Raw genomic sequence first — 16676 nt, 5'->3', positions numbered from 1 at the left:
CACTAATCAGTTTTCTGTCTCTATGATTTTTTTTTATTTCAGGAAGGTTATTTAGAATCATACACTATGTAACGTTTTGAGATTGGCTCTTCACTCAGCATGGTATCCTTGAGTTCTCTTCAAGTTGTTGTGTATATCATAGTTTACTCCTTTTTTTTTTTTTGCCGAGTAGTATTCTGTTGTGTATATACTATATTTTGTTTAAACAGTGACCTATTGAAGGACATCTGGATTGTTTCCAGTTTTTGGTTTTTATGAATAAATCTTCATGAACATTTGTGTCCAGGTTTTTGTACAGGTTTTTGTGTGAACGTAAGTTTTTATTTCTTTGAGATAAATACTTAAGAGTACAATTACTGGGTTATGTGGTAAACGTTTAGTTTTATACAAGACTGCCAAAACTGTTGTCCAGAGTGGCTGTATCTTTTTACATTCTCTGAGTAATGTATGTAATATCCAGTTTCTCTAAATCCTTGCCTGTATTTGATGCTATCACTCTTGTTTATTATTTTAACAGCTCTGATAGGTGTTTAGCGTTACCTCATGGTGGTTTTAGCATAGTTCGTTTTTGCAGTAACAAATAAAAATCAATTTCCTTTTTAAAAAAGAAAAATTGCCTTGACTTAAGTTTCTTTTCTGCCACTTATTAAATATCACTTAATACTGCCAAGTTTTGCTAGGTGAATAAGGAATATTGATTTCCTTTATAATCCACTGGGGTTGTGATTCTACTGTAGTAACATATTAATGGAAATAAAATCAAAGCAAATCATCTGCCATTGTTTGACATAGCTGTTTTGATGCTATTTCAAAATGTAGAACTACTTCAAAAATTACTACATTATGCCGTCTACTTTCCCTCTGCCCTGCAGAGAGGAGAAAGGTGAAGATTGGTAGATTACTTATAAGATGCATTAAGGAATAAATAAATGCAAAGTTGACAGTTTAACATTTATGGATTTGTTTCCATTTGTTGTTGAGTATGTGGAGCTGAGTGCTGAGTACTTTCTGTGTAGTGTGAATTGCACTCTTAAGCATTTATCTCAAAAAAATAAAAACTTACGTTCACACAAAAACCTGTACTTTCTGAGTACATTATAGTGTAGCCCTCAGAGCTATCCTATCAGATAGTCACATTCTTACCTTCATTTACACGTGAGGAAACAGTATCTTGGCCAGTCCTACCAATTGGAATGAGGAAGCTGGAATTGAAATATGTGGCTTTGGAATTTTTCATTATATGGGGGCATACGTTGTCTTCAGTAATGGGAATGGTTGGAAATCTTATGCCAGAATGAGTTTGTTAATTGATAGTAATGGTTAAATTGAGAGGTAGCACACTTGGGGTATAAGAATTGAAAGTGACCAGCCTGTGAATCTAGTGGCTGTAGAGTCATCCATATTATTTCCGTTGCTATTTCTTCCTAATGTTCCAATTTGGTGTATTATTTTAGTGGAATTAAACTAGAATTTTTAAAGATAATGTACTTGACTGAGTTCTGCTCTAGTAACAGTTAGTGGTTTATCCAAGTTTACTGGCCCAACAGTGGGCAACACTGGTCAGTTATAGTGGTTGTTGGGTGAGCACACGGTTAGGCTTTATTGTATGTACCTCGGGGGGACTATTATTGTTGTTGCTGGTCACATTATCTTTTGTCTTTTGCTAAAAATCTGAGGATGATTGAAGACATTTAACCATCGTATACCTGAAGCACCTTGCTGGTGCTATTAAGAGTTCTGTTAGTGTATATTTTTGAGTGTCTGTTTATTGGTTTCCTAGTTATGTAGGATAAAATCCAAACTCCTTAAGGTGGCATTAAAGTTCTGTCTTTTGCTTTATTTTTTTTTACCTTGCAGGTCTTCTCTGCTACCTACTCTCCCCACTTACTTTCTCATGGCTTTCTCATGGTGAATGTTGGTACACTCAGCAGAGGTGGCAGAGATGACATTGATTATTTGAGACATAACTTAGAAGTCGTCCAGCCGTGTTACTGATACTCAGTGGGGCCTTTTGTTGTGGAAACTCTCACTGGAGTGGGTAGAGAATGAGAGGTTGGTGTTGATGACAGTTCTCTCCCGAGGGATAGTCTCTTCATGAAATCAGAGCAGAGAAGGGGATAGACTTAGGATATAGCCCAGAAATGGCTGTGGTACTGTTTAAAGAACTTCCCTGAAGTTGTGAAAATCTTGATAACCATTCCCTTGCTGAATTATCTTCAGGAAAGCCAGTGGAGATTCTTAAAACTGGACAAAGCCCTAGACCAGTTTCAGATACTCCCATGTGCATGACAGATTCTCGAGCGTGGCTCTTCGGCTCCATCGGTCCTGTTGTCCACTGGGATGTCACCTGTAAAACTGAGATTCCTGTTCTGTGAATCCATCTGGTTTTGTTGCTCTTGGAGTGATAGCGCTCTGAGGAGGAGGAGTCTGGTCTGCTCTCACATACAGGGATTGCTTCGGATAGAGCCACACCTGATCCTTGGATCAATAGGATTTATCTAGAGTTTAGTTCCCTTAGCAAATGTTTGCTTGAGGTGACTAGTTTTCAGTATTTATTCCTAATCTCCCATTAATGATGTTTCAGATGGACCTGGTTGTGGAGTTAATGTATACAGGAAGTTTGAAGACCTCTGTGATGTTAATTTATTTAATCTGTATTGGTGTGAATATTTGACTGCTGCTTCTTTGCCCCCCTATTGTATGCTTCTGGTGCCCCAGAAGCATTGTTGCTTTCAGAAACAGTATTCAGTTTCTAATTGTAATTGTCTTGGAAACAGGCATATTTTGCAGTTGAGTTTTACTTTTATTTACTGCAAATGATGATTTGTTAGTTGCCTGCTGCCAGAACATCTGAGCTCATTTGTTTAATTCAACGGTACTGTGCATAGATGCCTGTAACACGCGGCAGCAGTTAGCAACCACCCCAGTTGCTTACCACCCCTTTTTAGCTCTAAATCAAGCAAATGGGAAAGAAGATTATTCTTAAAATGTTCCAAGAAGTTTAGAAAATTGGAGGATAGGAGGAAAGGAATTCTATTATAATAGTCAGTGTGTTGCTTTTGGCAAGGGTGTCCCTGGCTGATTTCCTTTGTAGAAAAAACACTTCAGAGTGCAGAAAATGCAACAAACAGAGCTCTGTAAATCCTTAATTTCATAAGTAACTGTCATGTGCTTTTCTTCCAGCTGAGCCACTGTATCAGGCGTGGTGAGGGAAGGCACGGGTGAAGGAGACACTTTCCCTCTTCTCACGGAGCTTATAGTCTGGACATTCAAGACGCTCTGACCTGTGGTGGTGCTTTTTGAGGAGATATGGTGGCTGGGTATAAGCTGTGTTGGATCGTGGTCATCTGTAGGGGACCCAGGCCCTAGGAGCCTAATCGCAGAATGGCAGTGCTGGCTGGCTCACCACCAGACAGAGCTTTCCAACAAAGGTGGGATAGTTCCTTGAGTCACCAGCCTGCTTCAAAAAGATATATTATTTTACATTTGGAAACAAATCTGGTTTTGAATTGTGTTGGAGAAGACTCTTGAGGGTCTCTACCACTGCAAGGAGACCAAACCAGTCAATCCTAAAGGAAATCAACCCTGAATAGTCATTGGAAGGACTGATGCTGAAGCTGAAGCTCCAATAGTTTGGCCACCTGGTGGGAACAGCCAGCTCATCAGAAAAGACTGTGATGGTGGGAAAGACTGAAGGCAGGAGGAGAAAAGACAACAGGATGAAATGATAGAATGGCGTCACCAACTCAGTGTACATGAGTTTGAGCAAATCTAGGAGATAGTGAAGGACAGGGAAGCCTGGCATGCTGCAATCCGTGGAGTCGCAAAGATTGGACCTGATTAGTGTCTGAACAACAACAACAAAGGTGTCTTTAAAAATATTTTAATAAAAAATTAAACTTGGGGATGGACATTGCCTTGAAATCTAGAGAATGTGAAGTGTTTCCTGAGGGACGGGGAAGGAATTAATTTTGTCCTCTTAAGTGCCTGACAAAAGGCTTTCATTGATTTGGTGCATTTTTATTAAGTGCCTGATTTGTACTAGGCTGGGACTGTGTTGATGAGCCAGGAGCCCCCTGTCTAGTGGGGGACATAGATAACTGGTTTGTCTTGCTACAGGGTGCTCAGTTTCATGATTGAGTACTTTTGGGATAGAAACCAGGCTTCTTGCCAGGGCTTAGGTAATCAGAGGTGGTTCCCTGGAGGAAATGGTGTCCAAACCATCCTCACTGATACATGTTGGAATTAATTCTTTTTTCAGGCTAATACTGTATTCAAAAGAAACCAGAACCTTGTTTTGGTTTTTGTTTCGTGAACACTCATTACCTTTCTGTTGAGTGTAAGTTGAGAAACTGAACTCTGTACTCCAGCCATCTGGTGTATTTCTCCAGACTTGTAGTTAGTTTACTGTTCTCCAGTGTTGACTAACCTCTGCTTCCCTAAATCTGCCAGGCTGTCTGCACACATTCCTTGTGTCTTGAAAGTCTTCCCTTTTTGTCTGCCCAGCTGCCTTCTCTTCCTCCTTCGGGACGGTTACTTCTTCCGGGATGCCTTTCTTGACTGCTCATAGGGTGGGTTGGGTGCACCTCCCGGAAGCTCATGCATAGGGCTGGGTTTGATCTCTGTACTTCCCCTGCACCAGAGTCTGGTTCTTCACTCCAGTGTGTAGCCTGGAGGCAGAGACAGCATATTTCACAGAGCCCGGCATGTCCTGGGCACCCAGGCAGTGTTTGTTGAACAAGTAAATTCTGAAGCTTTTGAAGGTTATAGCCTCATGTGTATAATTGAAGCTCTTGGTTCCAGCTGGTTTTAAGAGAGTGTTATTGACTGAAGAAAGTAGACATACTAGTGAAACAGATTTTATACATGTGGTCTAGTTATTAACCTCGTAAAACTCTTTACAATCTTATGCATTTTATACCTCTTTATTTTTATTTTTTGCCCAAGTAACCCATAAACTGAGTAATTCATAGTTCCTACTTCTTGCCAACTACTAATGTGTATTATTAAATCTGACCACAGTGATTTATTAATTAGAAGTCTTTTGCTTATTAGCAGAAATCAATTTGATTTAGCATATGTCAGTAAAAGGAAGGGGCTTATGTGATGAAGAGATAGGACTGTCTTATAGAATCCCAGAAACACAGCTAGGCTTTAGGAAGAGCTGGTCCCAAGAATTAGAATCCTGAGTGTCCTTTTTGTTTATCTCTGCCACTCCGTGGATAGAGGATGGCTTCCTGTAACCCTCAGCTTGGCAGCCCATTTCCAGCCATGTGGATAACCCGTCTTTCCATCTCAGTTCCAAATTCCCTAAGGCTCTGGCATAGCTTAGACTCTGATCCAGTCAGCTGTGGCTGGGAAGTGGGGTCAGGCTGAACAAGCCTATCTGCCTCTGCTCACCCCTGAGGAGTAAGTTGGTGGAACTGTAGAAGAAAGGGAAGGGACAACAGCAGACAGATAATGTGTGGTGGGCAGATACTCCAGAAATACCTAATGCAGGGATAAAGACCAGGGACATATGAACAGTTGGACTGTACAATCATTTCTAGGTAATTTTGGCTAAAAGTTTTTCAATCTTAGAAGAAACTTTAAAGATTTACTTTGAAAAAATATTTATCTTTGAATATGAATGTAATTTGGGGCTTCCCTGGTGGCTCAGAGGGTAAAGTGTCTACCTGCAATGCAGGAGACCCAGGTTCGATCCCTGGGTCGGGAAGATCCCCTGGAGAAGGAAATGGCAACCCACTCCAGTATTCTTGCCTGGAGAACCCCACGGACGGAGGAGCCTGGTGGGCTACAGTCCACGGGGTCGCAAAGAGTCAGACACGACTGAGTGACTTCATTTTCTTTTCTTGAGATTCTTAAGGTAATAGTGTATTCACTGAAGTAGTTAGTTCTAGCTTTGTGTGTATGATGGGGAAACAGTGGAAACAGTGTCAGACTTTATTTTTTTGGGCTCCAAAATCACTACAGATGGTGACTGCAGCCATGAAATTAAAAGACTCTTACTCTTTGGAAGGAAAGTTATGACCAACCTAGATAGCATATTCAAAAGCAGAGACATTACTTTGCCAACAAAGGTCCGTCTAGTCAAGGCCATGGTTTTTCCTGTGGTCATGTATGGATGTGAGAGTTGGACTGTGAAGAAGGCTGAGTGCCGAAGAATTGATGCTTTTGAACTGTGGTGTTGGAGAAGACTCTTGAGAGTCCCTTGGACTGCAAGGAGATCCATCCAGTCCATTGTGAAGGAGATCAGCCCTGGGATTTCTTTGGAAGGAATGATGCTAAAGCTGAAACTCCAGTACTTTGGCCACCTCATGTGAAGAGTTGCCTCATTGGAAAAGACTCTGATGCTGGGAGAGATTGGGGGCAGGAGGAGAAGGGGACGACAGAGGATGAGATGGCTGGATGGCATCACTGACTCGATGGACGTGAGTCTCAGTGAACTCCGGGAGTTGGTGATGAACAGGGAGGCCTGGCATGCTGCGATTCATGGGGTCACAAAGAGTCGGACACGACTGAGTGACTGAACTGAACTGAACAACACTTCTTATGCATGATGCTGACTTCAGTTGCTGGGAGACAAGTTCTGGAGTAGCTTTAATAGATATAAAAGGTTAGACTGGCATGTATGTGAAGTTTTCTAGTAGCCACATTAAAAATGTAAAATGAAACAGGTGGAATTAATTTTGAAAGTATATTTTATTTGGCTCAACATATCCCCAAAGTTACAGTTTCATGAACATAAGGACTAATAATGAAGTATTTTCTGTTTTTTTAACAGTCTTTGAAATCTGGTATGTATTTTGTATTCCAGTGCATCTTGGTTTGGACTGGTCACATTTCAAGTGGTCAGTCACTACGTGTAACTAATGGTTACCATATTGGACAGCGTAGTTACAGAAACCGTTAAAGTAATCCATTTTCTTTCATAGTTTCTCTAAAATTTTCTTGTCAAAGGCGTCGGTACTTATGGATTGTTCTTTTCAAAATATGCTTCAGCAGCAACAGCAGAGCACCCTGGGAGGTAGGGAATTTTCAGCTCGCCCTGAAAGAGTTGCCCATGTGGAGGATTTGCCGTGTGCCATGTGTATTGGCAGAAAAGAACAACATTTTCAAACCAGTCACCAGGCTGTTAAAGGCTGGTTCTTGTTCTTCCTAGACTACTGATTCCTGGAATGTTACTTAAACTCCTTGGAAGCCTCTGTTTGCTTATCTATTAAAGTAGGGTTTTTAACTGTCCTGCTCATTAGAAGAGGTTTTCATATGCTAATAAATTTGAAAGGGCTTTGAAAAACTTCAAAGTTTTTATGTTACACAAGCGGAAAGCATTATTTTTATTTATTAACAGGGAAAAAAGTACTGCATTTTGGCATCAGTAGTAGCTATCATTGAGGTTTTACTTTATGCCAGACACTGTTCTAAGTGCTATATTACATAATTTAATAATAACAACACCTTTTTAAGCAGGTACTTTTTTTTTTTTTAATACTTTCTGTTTTATGTATGAGAAAGCTAAAAGTTAAATGATCCCAAGTTTACACAGCCAGTAAGTAGTTGATTTGGAATGCACTTTAATTGTGGCAGAATACATACAACGTAAAATGTATCATTTTAACCATTTCTAAGTGTTCACTTCTGTGATACATATACATTCACATTGTTGTTTAATTATCTCCACTATCCATCTTGGGAACTTTTTCATCTTCCCCAGCTGAAACTCCATACTCACCGCATACTAGCTTGCCATCTCCCTGCTCCCCACCTCACAGTTCCCAAACACGCCAGCAGCAACCACCTTTCTACTTTGTCTCTATGGGCTGCCTACTCTAGGAACCTTATATATGAGGAGTCATACAATATTTGTCTTTTTGTGACTGGCTTATTTCACTTACTGTAATGTCTTCAGTGTACATCCATGTTGTAGCATGTGTCAGGATTTTCCTTTTTAAGGCCGAAGTTTGTGCCAGCATTCATCCTTTGGTGGACATTTTGTTGCTTCTACCTTTTGGCTGTCGTGAGTAGTGCTGCTGTGTATCAGTGTACAATATCTCTCCGACTCTGTGCCTTTAATCCTTTTGGGTGTATGTATACCCAGAAGTGGAACTACTGGATCATATGGTAGTTCTCTTTTTGATTTTTTGAAAAATTGACATACTGTTTTTCACAGTACTTGCTCCATTTTGCATAACCATCAGCAGTACACAAGGCTCCCAGCTTCCTTACATACCCTCCAACACTTTTTTTCATTTTCTTTTCTTTTCCTTCTCTTTTAAAAAAATAACTCCGCCTTAATGGATGTGAAGTAGTATTCATTGTGGTTTTGATCCGCATTTCTCTAAATGACTAGTGTCTTTGGAAACATAAAGTCTGAATCCTTTGCAGATATTTAAATTGCTTTTTTGTTGTTGTTGTTGAGTCAGTTTTTTAAAAATATATTTTGGATATTAATGCCTTATCAGCTATATGATTTGCAAATATTTTCTCTCATTTGGTTGGGTTGACTTTTCACTCTGTTCATAGTATCCCTTGATATGCAAAAGTTTTTAATTTTGGTGTAGTCCATTTGTTTTCTTTTGATGCCTGTGTTTTTGGTGTCATATGTAAGAAACCACTGCTGAATCCACTGTCATGAAGCTTCCCTACTTTTTAAATCTAAGAGGTTTATGTCTGTCTCTGTCTGTGCCTCCTGTCTCTGTGTCAGTTTGCATCTGCCTCAGTTTTTCTATATATTTATAAATTATTGGAGTTTATATATGTGTTTTGTCTCTTGCTTTGTTTCTTTTTCATTGTTTTGAACTGTTTGAAAGTATTATAAAAAATAATGGCATTTATCTAAAGAAGTTTAATCCTATGATAAGTACTTCCCTTGAAGCTGGGCACATGAGTTTCCCGCCTTGTGCTCTGCGTTTGGAAATACCTTTCTTGAATTTTTCTGTAAGTCCCTCCAGTCCCACCTCTCCTCTCTGCTTACGTACCTAAAAGGCAGCGTGCCCCAATTGCTTTTTTTTAGGCATTTCATATTGAGAATTATAGTAAATTTTCTAATTACATTGAGAATAGAAGCTTTATTTTGCTGATGTTATTGTTTACCAATGTACACTGTATTTTCCTTCTGAGTTTTTCTTATGTTTATTTTTATATATTCCTTTAACTGGTTAGTATGAACATGATTGAAAGTAAAAGTCACTCAGTCGTGTCCAACACTTTGTGACCCCATGGACTATACAATCCATGAAATTCTCCAGGCCAGAGTACTGGAGTGGGTAGCCTTTCCCTTCTCCAGGGGATCTTCCCGATCCAGGAATTGAACTGGGGTCTCCTGCATTGCAGGTGGATTATGATTAGTGTTATAGTTAGGAACATGATTAGTGTTATAGTTATTAATTACCTTTCTTCTCTTTCTCCAGTACTGAGTTGAAGCTCCTAGAGGAGGCAACCCTTTCAGTCTGCAGATCTTTAGGTAAGGAGGAAAAACGAGTGTGTGTGTGTGTGTGTGTGTGTGTGTGTGTGTGTGTGTGTGTAATGTGAGGCAGTTATTTTAAAATTTCTGTTAACAAATTTTGTTACTGCAATATGAATTGGATTAATGAAGTGATATATTTTTGATGATGATAATTATAATAGTACTAGTTATTCTTGGTGCTCACTGATGCCACTAGAGGGTACCATTCAGTTACCAGCAGTGAGACACATGGTTGCGTAATTTGCAGTCATGGTAATGGACTCTGCTAAGACATAGAGCTTGTTCTTTTTGCAAATTTTGAAATACTGAGAAAAGCCCCAAATATTGTTTGTTTTGTAGTTGCACGTATAGTTCCTAGAGAATATAGGATCACTCATCCTTTGCCAGTTGCAAAAGATGCTATTGTTGGTTATGTTAACTAGAAGAATTATTACTCATTAATAGGAAAATATATTTGGAAGCTCCTCAAATTAGTAATAACAACCTTGTGTTAATGGTAAAGTGCTTGAGCTCTGAAATTATTTTATGGTCTTAATTATAACTCTGCTACTTAAGTATTAGCTGAGCTTTAATTTCTTAATCTAAATTGCAGAATTTTCATGAGGAAAAGTCAGATAACATGAAATATCCAGTACAGTGCCTAGCATTTGTCATTATTCATTATTTCTGTCAATAAATGTTACCTTCTTTGGACCTCATTTCTCAAATACTTTACTTTCAAATTGGTAACAATTGGAAAGAAATGTATGCCTTAAAAAATGTGGATAATTATAGTTACATTTCATTGTTGCTTTGAAAATTAGAGATAATATATCTGTGAAACAAGTGGTGTACAAGAGCTTAGTGAGTGATGACAAGCTTGTTTTTAAATCACGCTTATGGATATGCTCCATGTAAGCTAACTCCCATTTAACTTACTCTGCCACAAACAGTCTTTGATGAAATATTTTTGCTTTTAAAAACAAATTATGTTGGTAATGATAGAGGTGTTATTATAATAGTTGCCTTGAATTTTTTCTTCAGTAATAACCATAGATTTTGAGAATTTTGTACTAAATAGAGCTGACTTTCAAAAACCTGTGTGACAGTTTGCTGAAAATTAATTTTGTGTAACAATGATATCAATGCAGTTATTATGATATAGTTTTTAAGTGACCTTGGGGTTTTTACAAAAATAGCATTTTTAAATTGGGAATAATACTTATTAATACAATGTGGAAAGCATACTAAAATGTAAAAAAGGCAGTATTTGTTCATATTCCACAACCTTTGCAAAGCTGTTGTTAATATTTTGCCTTCTGTTATTTCTTCTTTGGATAAACATTTACATACATATTAAATACACTATTTCAATCTGTGTTTTTCACTTGGTATTATATATTTAAGTATGTCATTCTGTATTTAAAACCACTTTGGAGAAGAGCAAAAAAAAAAAAAAATCACTGCTAATCTTTTGTGATAAGATCAAAATCTTAGCAGAGTATTCTGTGTCTACTGATTTATAGGCACAGTTTTATGTAAGTGATTATTTATATGTTATTTTCACTTAGCAGTACTCAGGAGCTTCTTTTTATGTCAATAGATATAAATGCGTATAGATTTATTTAAGGGTTTTGTGGGTATATGACAATTCTCTTTTATTTTTTGGTCTGAAAATGTTTTCATTTTTCCTTTACTTTTGGAAGATAGGTGTTCTGGGTGTAGAATTCTAGGTTGGCGGAAATTCTTTCCATACTTTAAGGACACCATTCTGTTATTTTTCTGGTTGGTCGCATTTTGTTGAGATTAAAGCTGTCAGTGTTAGTGCTGTTCTTTTGGGGGAAAAAAAAAGGTTTTTTCCTTCTGGATACTTTTGTGTTTTTCTTTTTTAATCCTTTGGTTTTCAGCATCTTAGAACGTGCTCAGGAGTATCTTTCCTTCCTTCCTTCTTCCCTTTGTACCTTTTTCCTTCCTCTTTCCTCCCTCTTCCCTGCTTGTTAGATCTGTGGTTTCATGTCTTTCATCAATTTTGGAAAATTCAGAGCCATTGTTGGTTTATATTAATACATTATTTCTGTCCTGTTCTGTCTTTTCTTTCCTTCAAGGGTCTCTGTTATACTTCTGTTAACATTTTCACTATGTCCCATATATTTGTTAGGCTCTTTTTTTTTTTTTTTTTTTGTATTTTACTTTTTTCTCTCTCTGACCTTCCATAGGATATTTTCTATTAATCTGTCCTTAGTTTATTAATCTTTTTTTCTGTTAAACCCATCTATTGAGATTTCTAAAATGAAAGTTAAATTTTAGAATGGCTTTAGATTTATAGAAAAGTTGCAAAACCATGTAGAGAGTTCCCATATAACCCTCATCAGTCTCCTCTGTTGTCAACAACTTACATTTTTATGATATATTTGTCCCAACTAAAGAGTTAACATTGGTACATTACTATTATCTAATCTTGACCCTTTATTCAGATTTCACTAGTTTTCCCACATGTCCTTTTTCTTTTTCAAGATGTTGCATTGCATTTAGTCATCAAATCTCCTTAACCTCCTCTGGTCTCAAACTTTCCTCATTTTTAATGACTTTTAAGAGTTTTGAGAAATGCTGGTAGAGTATTTCCAGAATGTCCTTCTATTTGTTTGATGTTATTCTCGTGGCTAGATGGGACTTACAGGTTTGTAGGCATCACAGAGGTGATGTGCTGATCTCAACACATCATATCAGGGGTATATGCATGAGTTTCACTGATGATGTTGACCTTGATTATGTGGCCAGTGTTGTGTTTGTCCATTTTCTCCACTGTAAAGTTGTGTCCCTTGTTCTCTGTTGCTTTCGTTTTGAAGGACAGTTTTTCTAGATACAGAGTTCTTGGTTGGCATTTATTTTCTCTCATCCCTATGACTAGGTTATTCCATTGCCTTTTGGCCTCTTTTCAGATGGAAAGTCTGCTGTTTAATTGTATTGTAGTTCTCTTGTAAATAAGTCATTTTTTTTGTTGTTGTTGTTAATTGCTGTCAAGATTTTGCCTTAACTTTGACAAAATTTTGAAATTTATTCTTTATTCTATTTGGGGTTTTACTTAGATACATAGATTAATGTTTTTTTTTTATCAATTTGGGGCTGTTTGGGGCCATTATTTTTGTTGGGCTTTTTGTATTCATCTTTATTATTTATCCCCTGGATCTACACATGAGGCGCTCTGGGTCCAAGACAAATTTCTTTACCTCATAGTGAATTTTAAGTGGATTCCTGTTTGTTTCCCCCTAGTTCTTACCTGTTAGGATAGTACTGTGAGAACCAAGGCAGTTGTTTTATGTAAGGAGCTGAAGATTGCTCTGTGTTCACTTTGTTTACTTCTTACCAGTTGTTTTTTGGGACTTGTTACCTTTGAATCTGTATAGCAAGGTATCAGGTGAGACGATTAGCGTTGAGTGTTCTGGTTGGAGTAGACAAAAGTACTTTTAGCTGTTAGGCCTGCTAATGATCCAACAAATAAAACTTTTGTTCAGTTCTATAGAATTTGTATTTTGTTAAAGGGTTTCCTGTTTTTTTGGGGTGGAAAAGGACTGTCCTCATTCAGCATTTTTCCTGAGCATTGATTTTTGTGTATTTCTTCATGGGTGTTTTAATTCCTTATTTTGAAAAAAATTCACACCCATACAAAGGCAGACAGAGAATAATAAAATGACCTCCCATATGTTCATCTCCCAGTTCCAGTCATTTTCAACTCATGGCCAGTCTTGTTTCATCTGTTGTTCAGTTGCCTAGTCATGTCCGACTCTTTGCAACCTGTGGACTGCAGCATGCCAGGCCTCCCTGTCCCTCACCATCTCCTGGAGTTTGCCCAAGTTTGTGTTCATTGCATCAGTGATGCCATCCAACCATCTCATCCTCTGACGCCCTCTTCCCCTTATGCCCTTGATCTTTCCCATCATCAGGGACTTTTCCAGTGAGTCATCTCTTCATATCAGATAACTGAAATACTGGAGCTTCAGCATCAGTCCTTCCAGTGAATATTCAGGGTTGATCTCCCTTAAGATTGACTGGTTTGATCTTGCTGTCCAGAGAACTTTCATGAGTCTTCTCCAGCACCACACTTTGAAGGCATCATCTATATCTCTCACTTATTTATTGACATATAAACATGTGTAGAAAAGTGCACAAATTTAAAAAGTGTATATGAATCCAAAAACATATCCTCACATAATTAATTTGGCACAAACCTTAAGCATTATATTTTTCATCCATAGGTATTGTGGTATGTATATCATAGTAATGAGTTTTTAAAGGAAAAAATACCATTATCTACTACAAACAAATTTTTAGTATCATAAAACATCCAGTGACTGTTCAGATTTTTATTTGTCTCAGTTTGTTTGAATCAGGAGCCAAATAAAGTACACACATTATTATTAGTTAATATGTCTGTACAATTCTTTTTCATAGCTAATTCCTCCTGAATTTGTCTTTCCCTCCCCCCCTCAATTTTTTCTTATTGAAGAAAGTGGATAGTAAGAGTTTTCCACAGTGAGATTTTGTTGATTGCATCTACATAGATGTTAACATGTCTCTGTCCTCTGTGTTTTCGGTATATTGGTTATTGGACCTTGGGCATCCATTGGGTATTCCCAATGGGAATAGGTATTTTAGTGAGATTATTATCATTATCTGAGTATTACCTAGACTTTGCTTGAACTCCTGTGGACACAGAGAATTCCTTTTTCACACAGTCATTTTAGTTAACGGATTCAAGCTCTAGAGTCAAATTAGTTTTCTATTAAGTATTATCATTATCTGAATTTTATAGGTGAAGAAACTGAGGTACAGAGAGGTTAAAGAAGTTGACAGGTGTCACACAGCTAGTCAAGTGGTGGAGTTGAGCTTTGAACACTTTCTGTAGTCTAGTTCCACATGCTTTTCTGCCTTCCTGTCAGATATGCCCTGTTCTTACTCTGGCTCCTGAAGCTCCAGAGCTCAGGCTTTAGGGGCATGGGCTTCAGTAGTTGCCGCACGCCGTCTCAGGAGCTGCAGTGTGCAGGCTGAATTGCTCTGAGGCATGTGGAATCTTCCGGGACTTTTAAGCTAAACCCAGAGCTTAAAGTAGGAAATTTTTGATTCAGAGTGAAACTCTAATGATATCTAATCACATGCCTATTCTGGATTATGAAAGCTGGATAAAACCTTCCCTAACTTAGTTGCCCCTTGGTACTCATTAGTGGAGTTCTCCACCCAGCAGCAGTGGGCATCACCTGGGAGACTGTCACAGATGCAGAGTCACTCCACACATGTGGAATCAGAATATAAACTTTAATGAGGATGCTGTGTGATTTAAATGCATGTTGAACTTTGAGAAGCACTGTCAACTTCAGTAGTGTAGGGTGGCCATGGGATTCTGCACTTCCAACAAGCTCCCAGGTAAATGCTGTTGCAGCTAGTCCATGAACCACACTTGAATTAGCAAGGTGCTACACATTTATCATAATGAGAACATTATGCAGTTATTTGGGTCTGCTCTCAAGCTGTGTGCGATAAGAACACATACCCAGTAGATAGACCTGGGCTAATTGGACAGTTATTGAGCACTAAACAGGTGTGCTCTAATGGTGTACTTATTCCCATGTACATCTTTTCTTTGCAGTTTTGAGTTCTGAGATAACTTTTCTCCTATAGTTTCTGTCATTTTCACTTGTAAATAATTTTTTGCTGTTTAGAATTAAGACCAAGCAGCAATGTCTCTCATTGCTAATTCCCCCAGTTAGATTTGAAATTGACAATAAGCTTGGTCCCTGAGCAACTTCAATTTGACATTTGGTTTTAGAAATGTTATGATGTGTCCACTTTGATTTCAGTTCTTAACTTTAACTTTTTAAAACCTTTTCTTCTCTTGCAGTTGAAAATAATCCTCGAACAGGAAACCTTGGTGCACTAATTAAGGTCTTCCTTTCTAGAACCAAAGAACTAAAACTTTCAGCAGAATGTCAGAAGTAAGCTGGCTGCTCTCTCTAAATTTAATTTATATTTAACAGTATGACAATTATTCACTTATTGGTAGAAATAGGTTATGGTCTTTTGAAAGCTATAAAGGAATTATTCTCAGTATTCAGGGAAAAAGTAAAAGAGGTTTTAATTAACTGTCCAAGTCATTAAGGTGAGATAATAAATTCTTGAATCTGATTTTAGTTAGCATTTTAGACAGTCTTTAGAAATATATTCTTTAAGAAGATTAATTGTGTAATTATTATTAAAAAGTTAATTTTTTCATATTTTCACTGCTGGATTAGTTTAATGACTTAGTGTGAGTATTATTTCATTCTACATTTGTGTCCTTTATTTCTTACATATTAGATGAATGAAGGTTCAGATTAGACATTATGGTTTTATATTTATATAGTGGAAGGTTCACCTTTTATGCACTCAAGAATTTTTTGAAACTATTTTTGGATGATAGTATCTTAAAAGATTGCTCATTTCCCTGTTTCCAAACAATTTATGTTGAATTCAATTAAAATTGTTCTGAGTCCATGATTATTAATACAAATAGCAGGTATACAAATACTGTACAACTGGTGATGCCCCATTTAAAATTCGGTTGTGTATTTGCATGCATTTTCTTTGTTATTGTATTTTTTATTTTTTCTGTTTTTAGTTTAGTTTTGTTTGAATTGCTTGTATATGGGACAACTATAATGTTAAGAACAAAGAGCAGTCATGCCTAAAGGAAAAAGTTTTTCTAAATTGACTCATTGTGTAAAATACAGAATAAAGTATGAGGTAAACTGTAGTAGATGTCATTGGCCCAGTGTCATAAATCATGGGCCATAAAGAAAGATATGGACATTATTCTAATATTACAAGCAAAATGAGAAATCATGGACTAGAAATAAATGGATTGTGCTCATGATTAAACACTGATTTTTGTGTGATTTGTTCTTTCCTTTCTAGCCACATCTTCATCTGGCAGACACACAATGCTTTGTTTATTATTTGCTGTTTGCTGAAAGTGTTCATTTGTGAGATGTCAGAGGAAGAGTTACAACTTCATTTTACTTATGAAGAAAAATCTCCTGGCAGTTACAGTAAGTCTTGCCTTAGATGACGTTCTGGGGGTAGCATGTGTAACATAAGGATAGAATTTGAAAAATAAAAACACAATTTTGAAAATTCTACTTTTCCTCATAATTTTCATTTTTAAATGACCTGACACCATTCCTATTTCTTTGCCTATATT

General features: G+C 37.4%; 1 protein-coding gene across 5 annotated transcripts in view; it reads left to right on the top strand.

The window, feature by feature from the left end:
• DYM (dymeclin) overlaps positions 1-16676 on the top strand; it is a 400054-nt gene that overhangs the window by 46484 nt on the left and 336894 nt on the right. For all 5 annotated transcript variants that reach the window (XM_055559056.1, XM_055559054.1, XM_055559053.1 and 2 more), the window contains 3 exons: positions 9411-9463; positions 15339-15432; positions 16391-16524. In XM_055559056.1, coding sequence (XP_055415031.1) covers positions 9411-9463; positions 15339-15432; positions 16391-16524 — 281 coding nt within the window. The remainder of the gene's footprint in view (positions 1-9410; positions 9464-15338; positions 15433-16390; positions 16525-16676) is intronic.

This window comes from Bubalus kerabau, chromosome 21 (genome assembly GCF_029407905.1).
Source record: "Bubalus kerabau isolate K-KA32 ecotype Philippines breed swamp buffalo chromosome 21, PCC_UOA_SB_1v2, whole genome shotgun sequence".
NCBI classification, from domain to species: domain Eukaryota; kingdom Metazoa; phylum Chordata; class Mammalia; order Artiodactyla; family Bovidae; genus Bubalus; species Bubalus kerabau.
The sequence above is the reverse complement of the archived record's forward strand: the minus strand, read 5'-3'. Positions and strand labels throughout refer to the sequence as shown.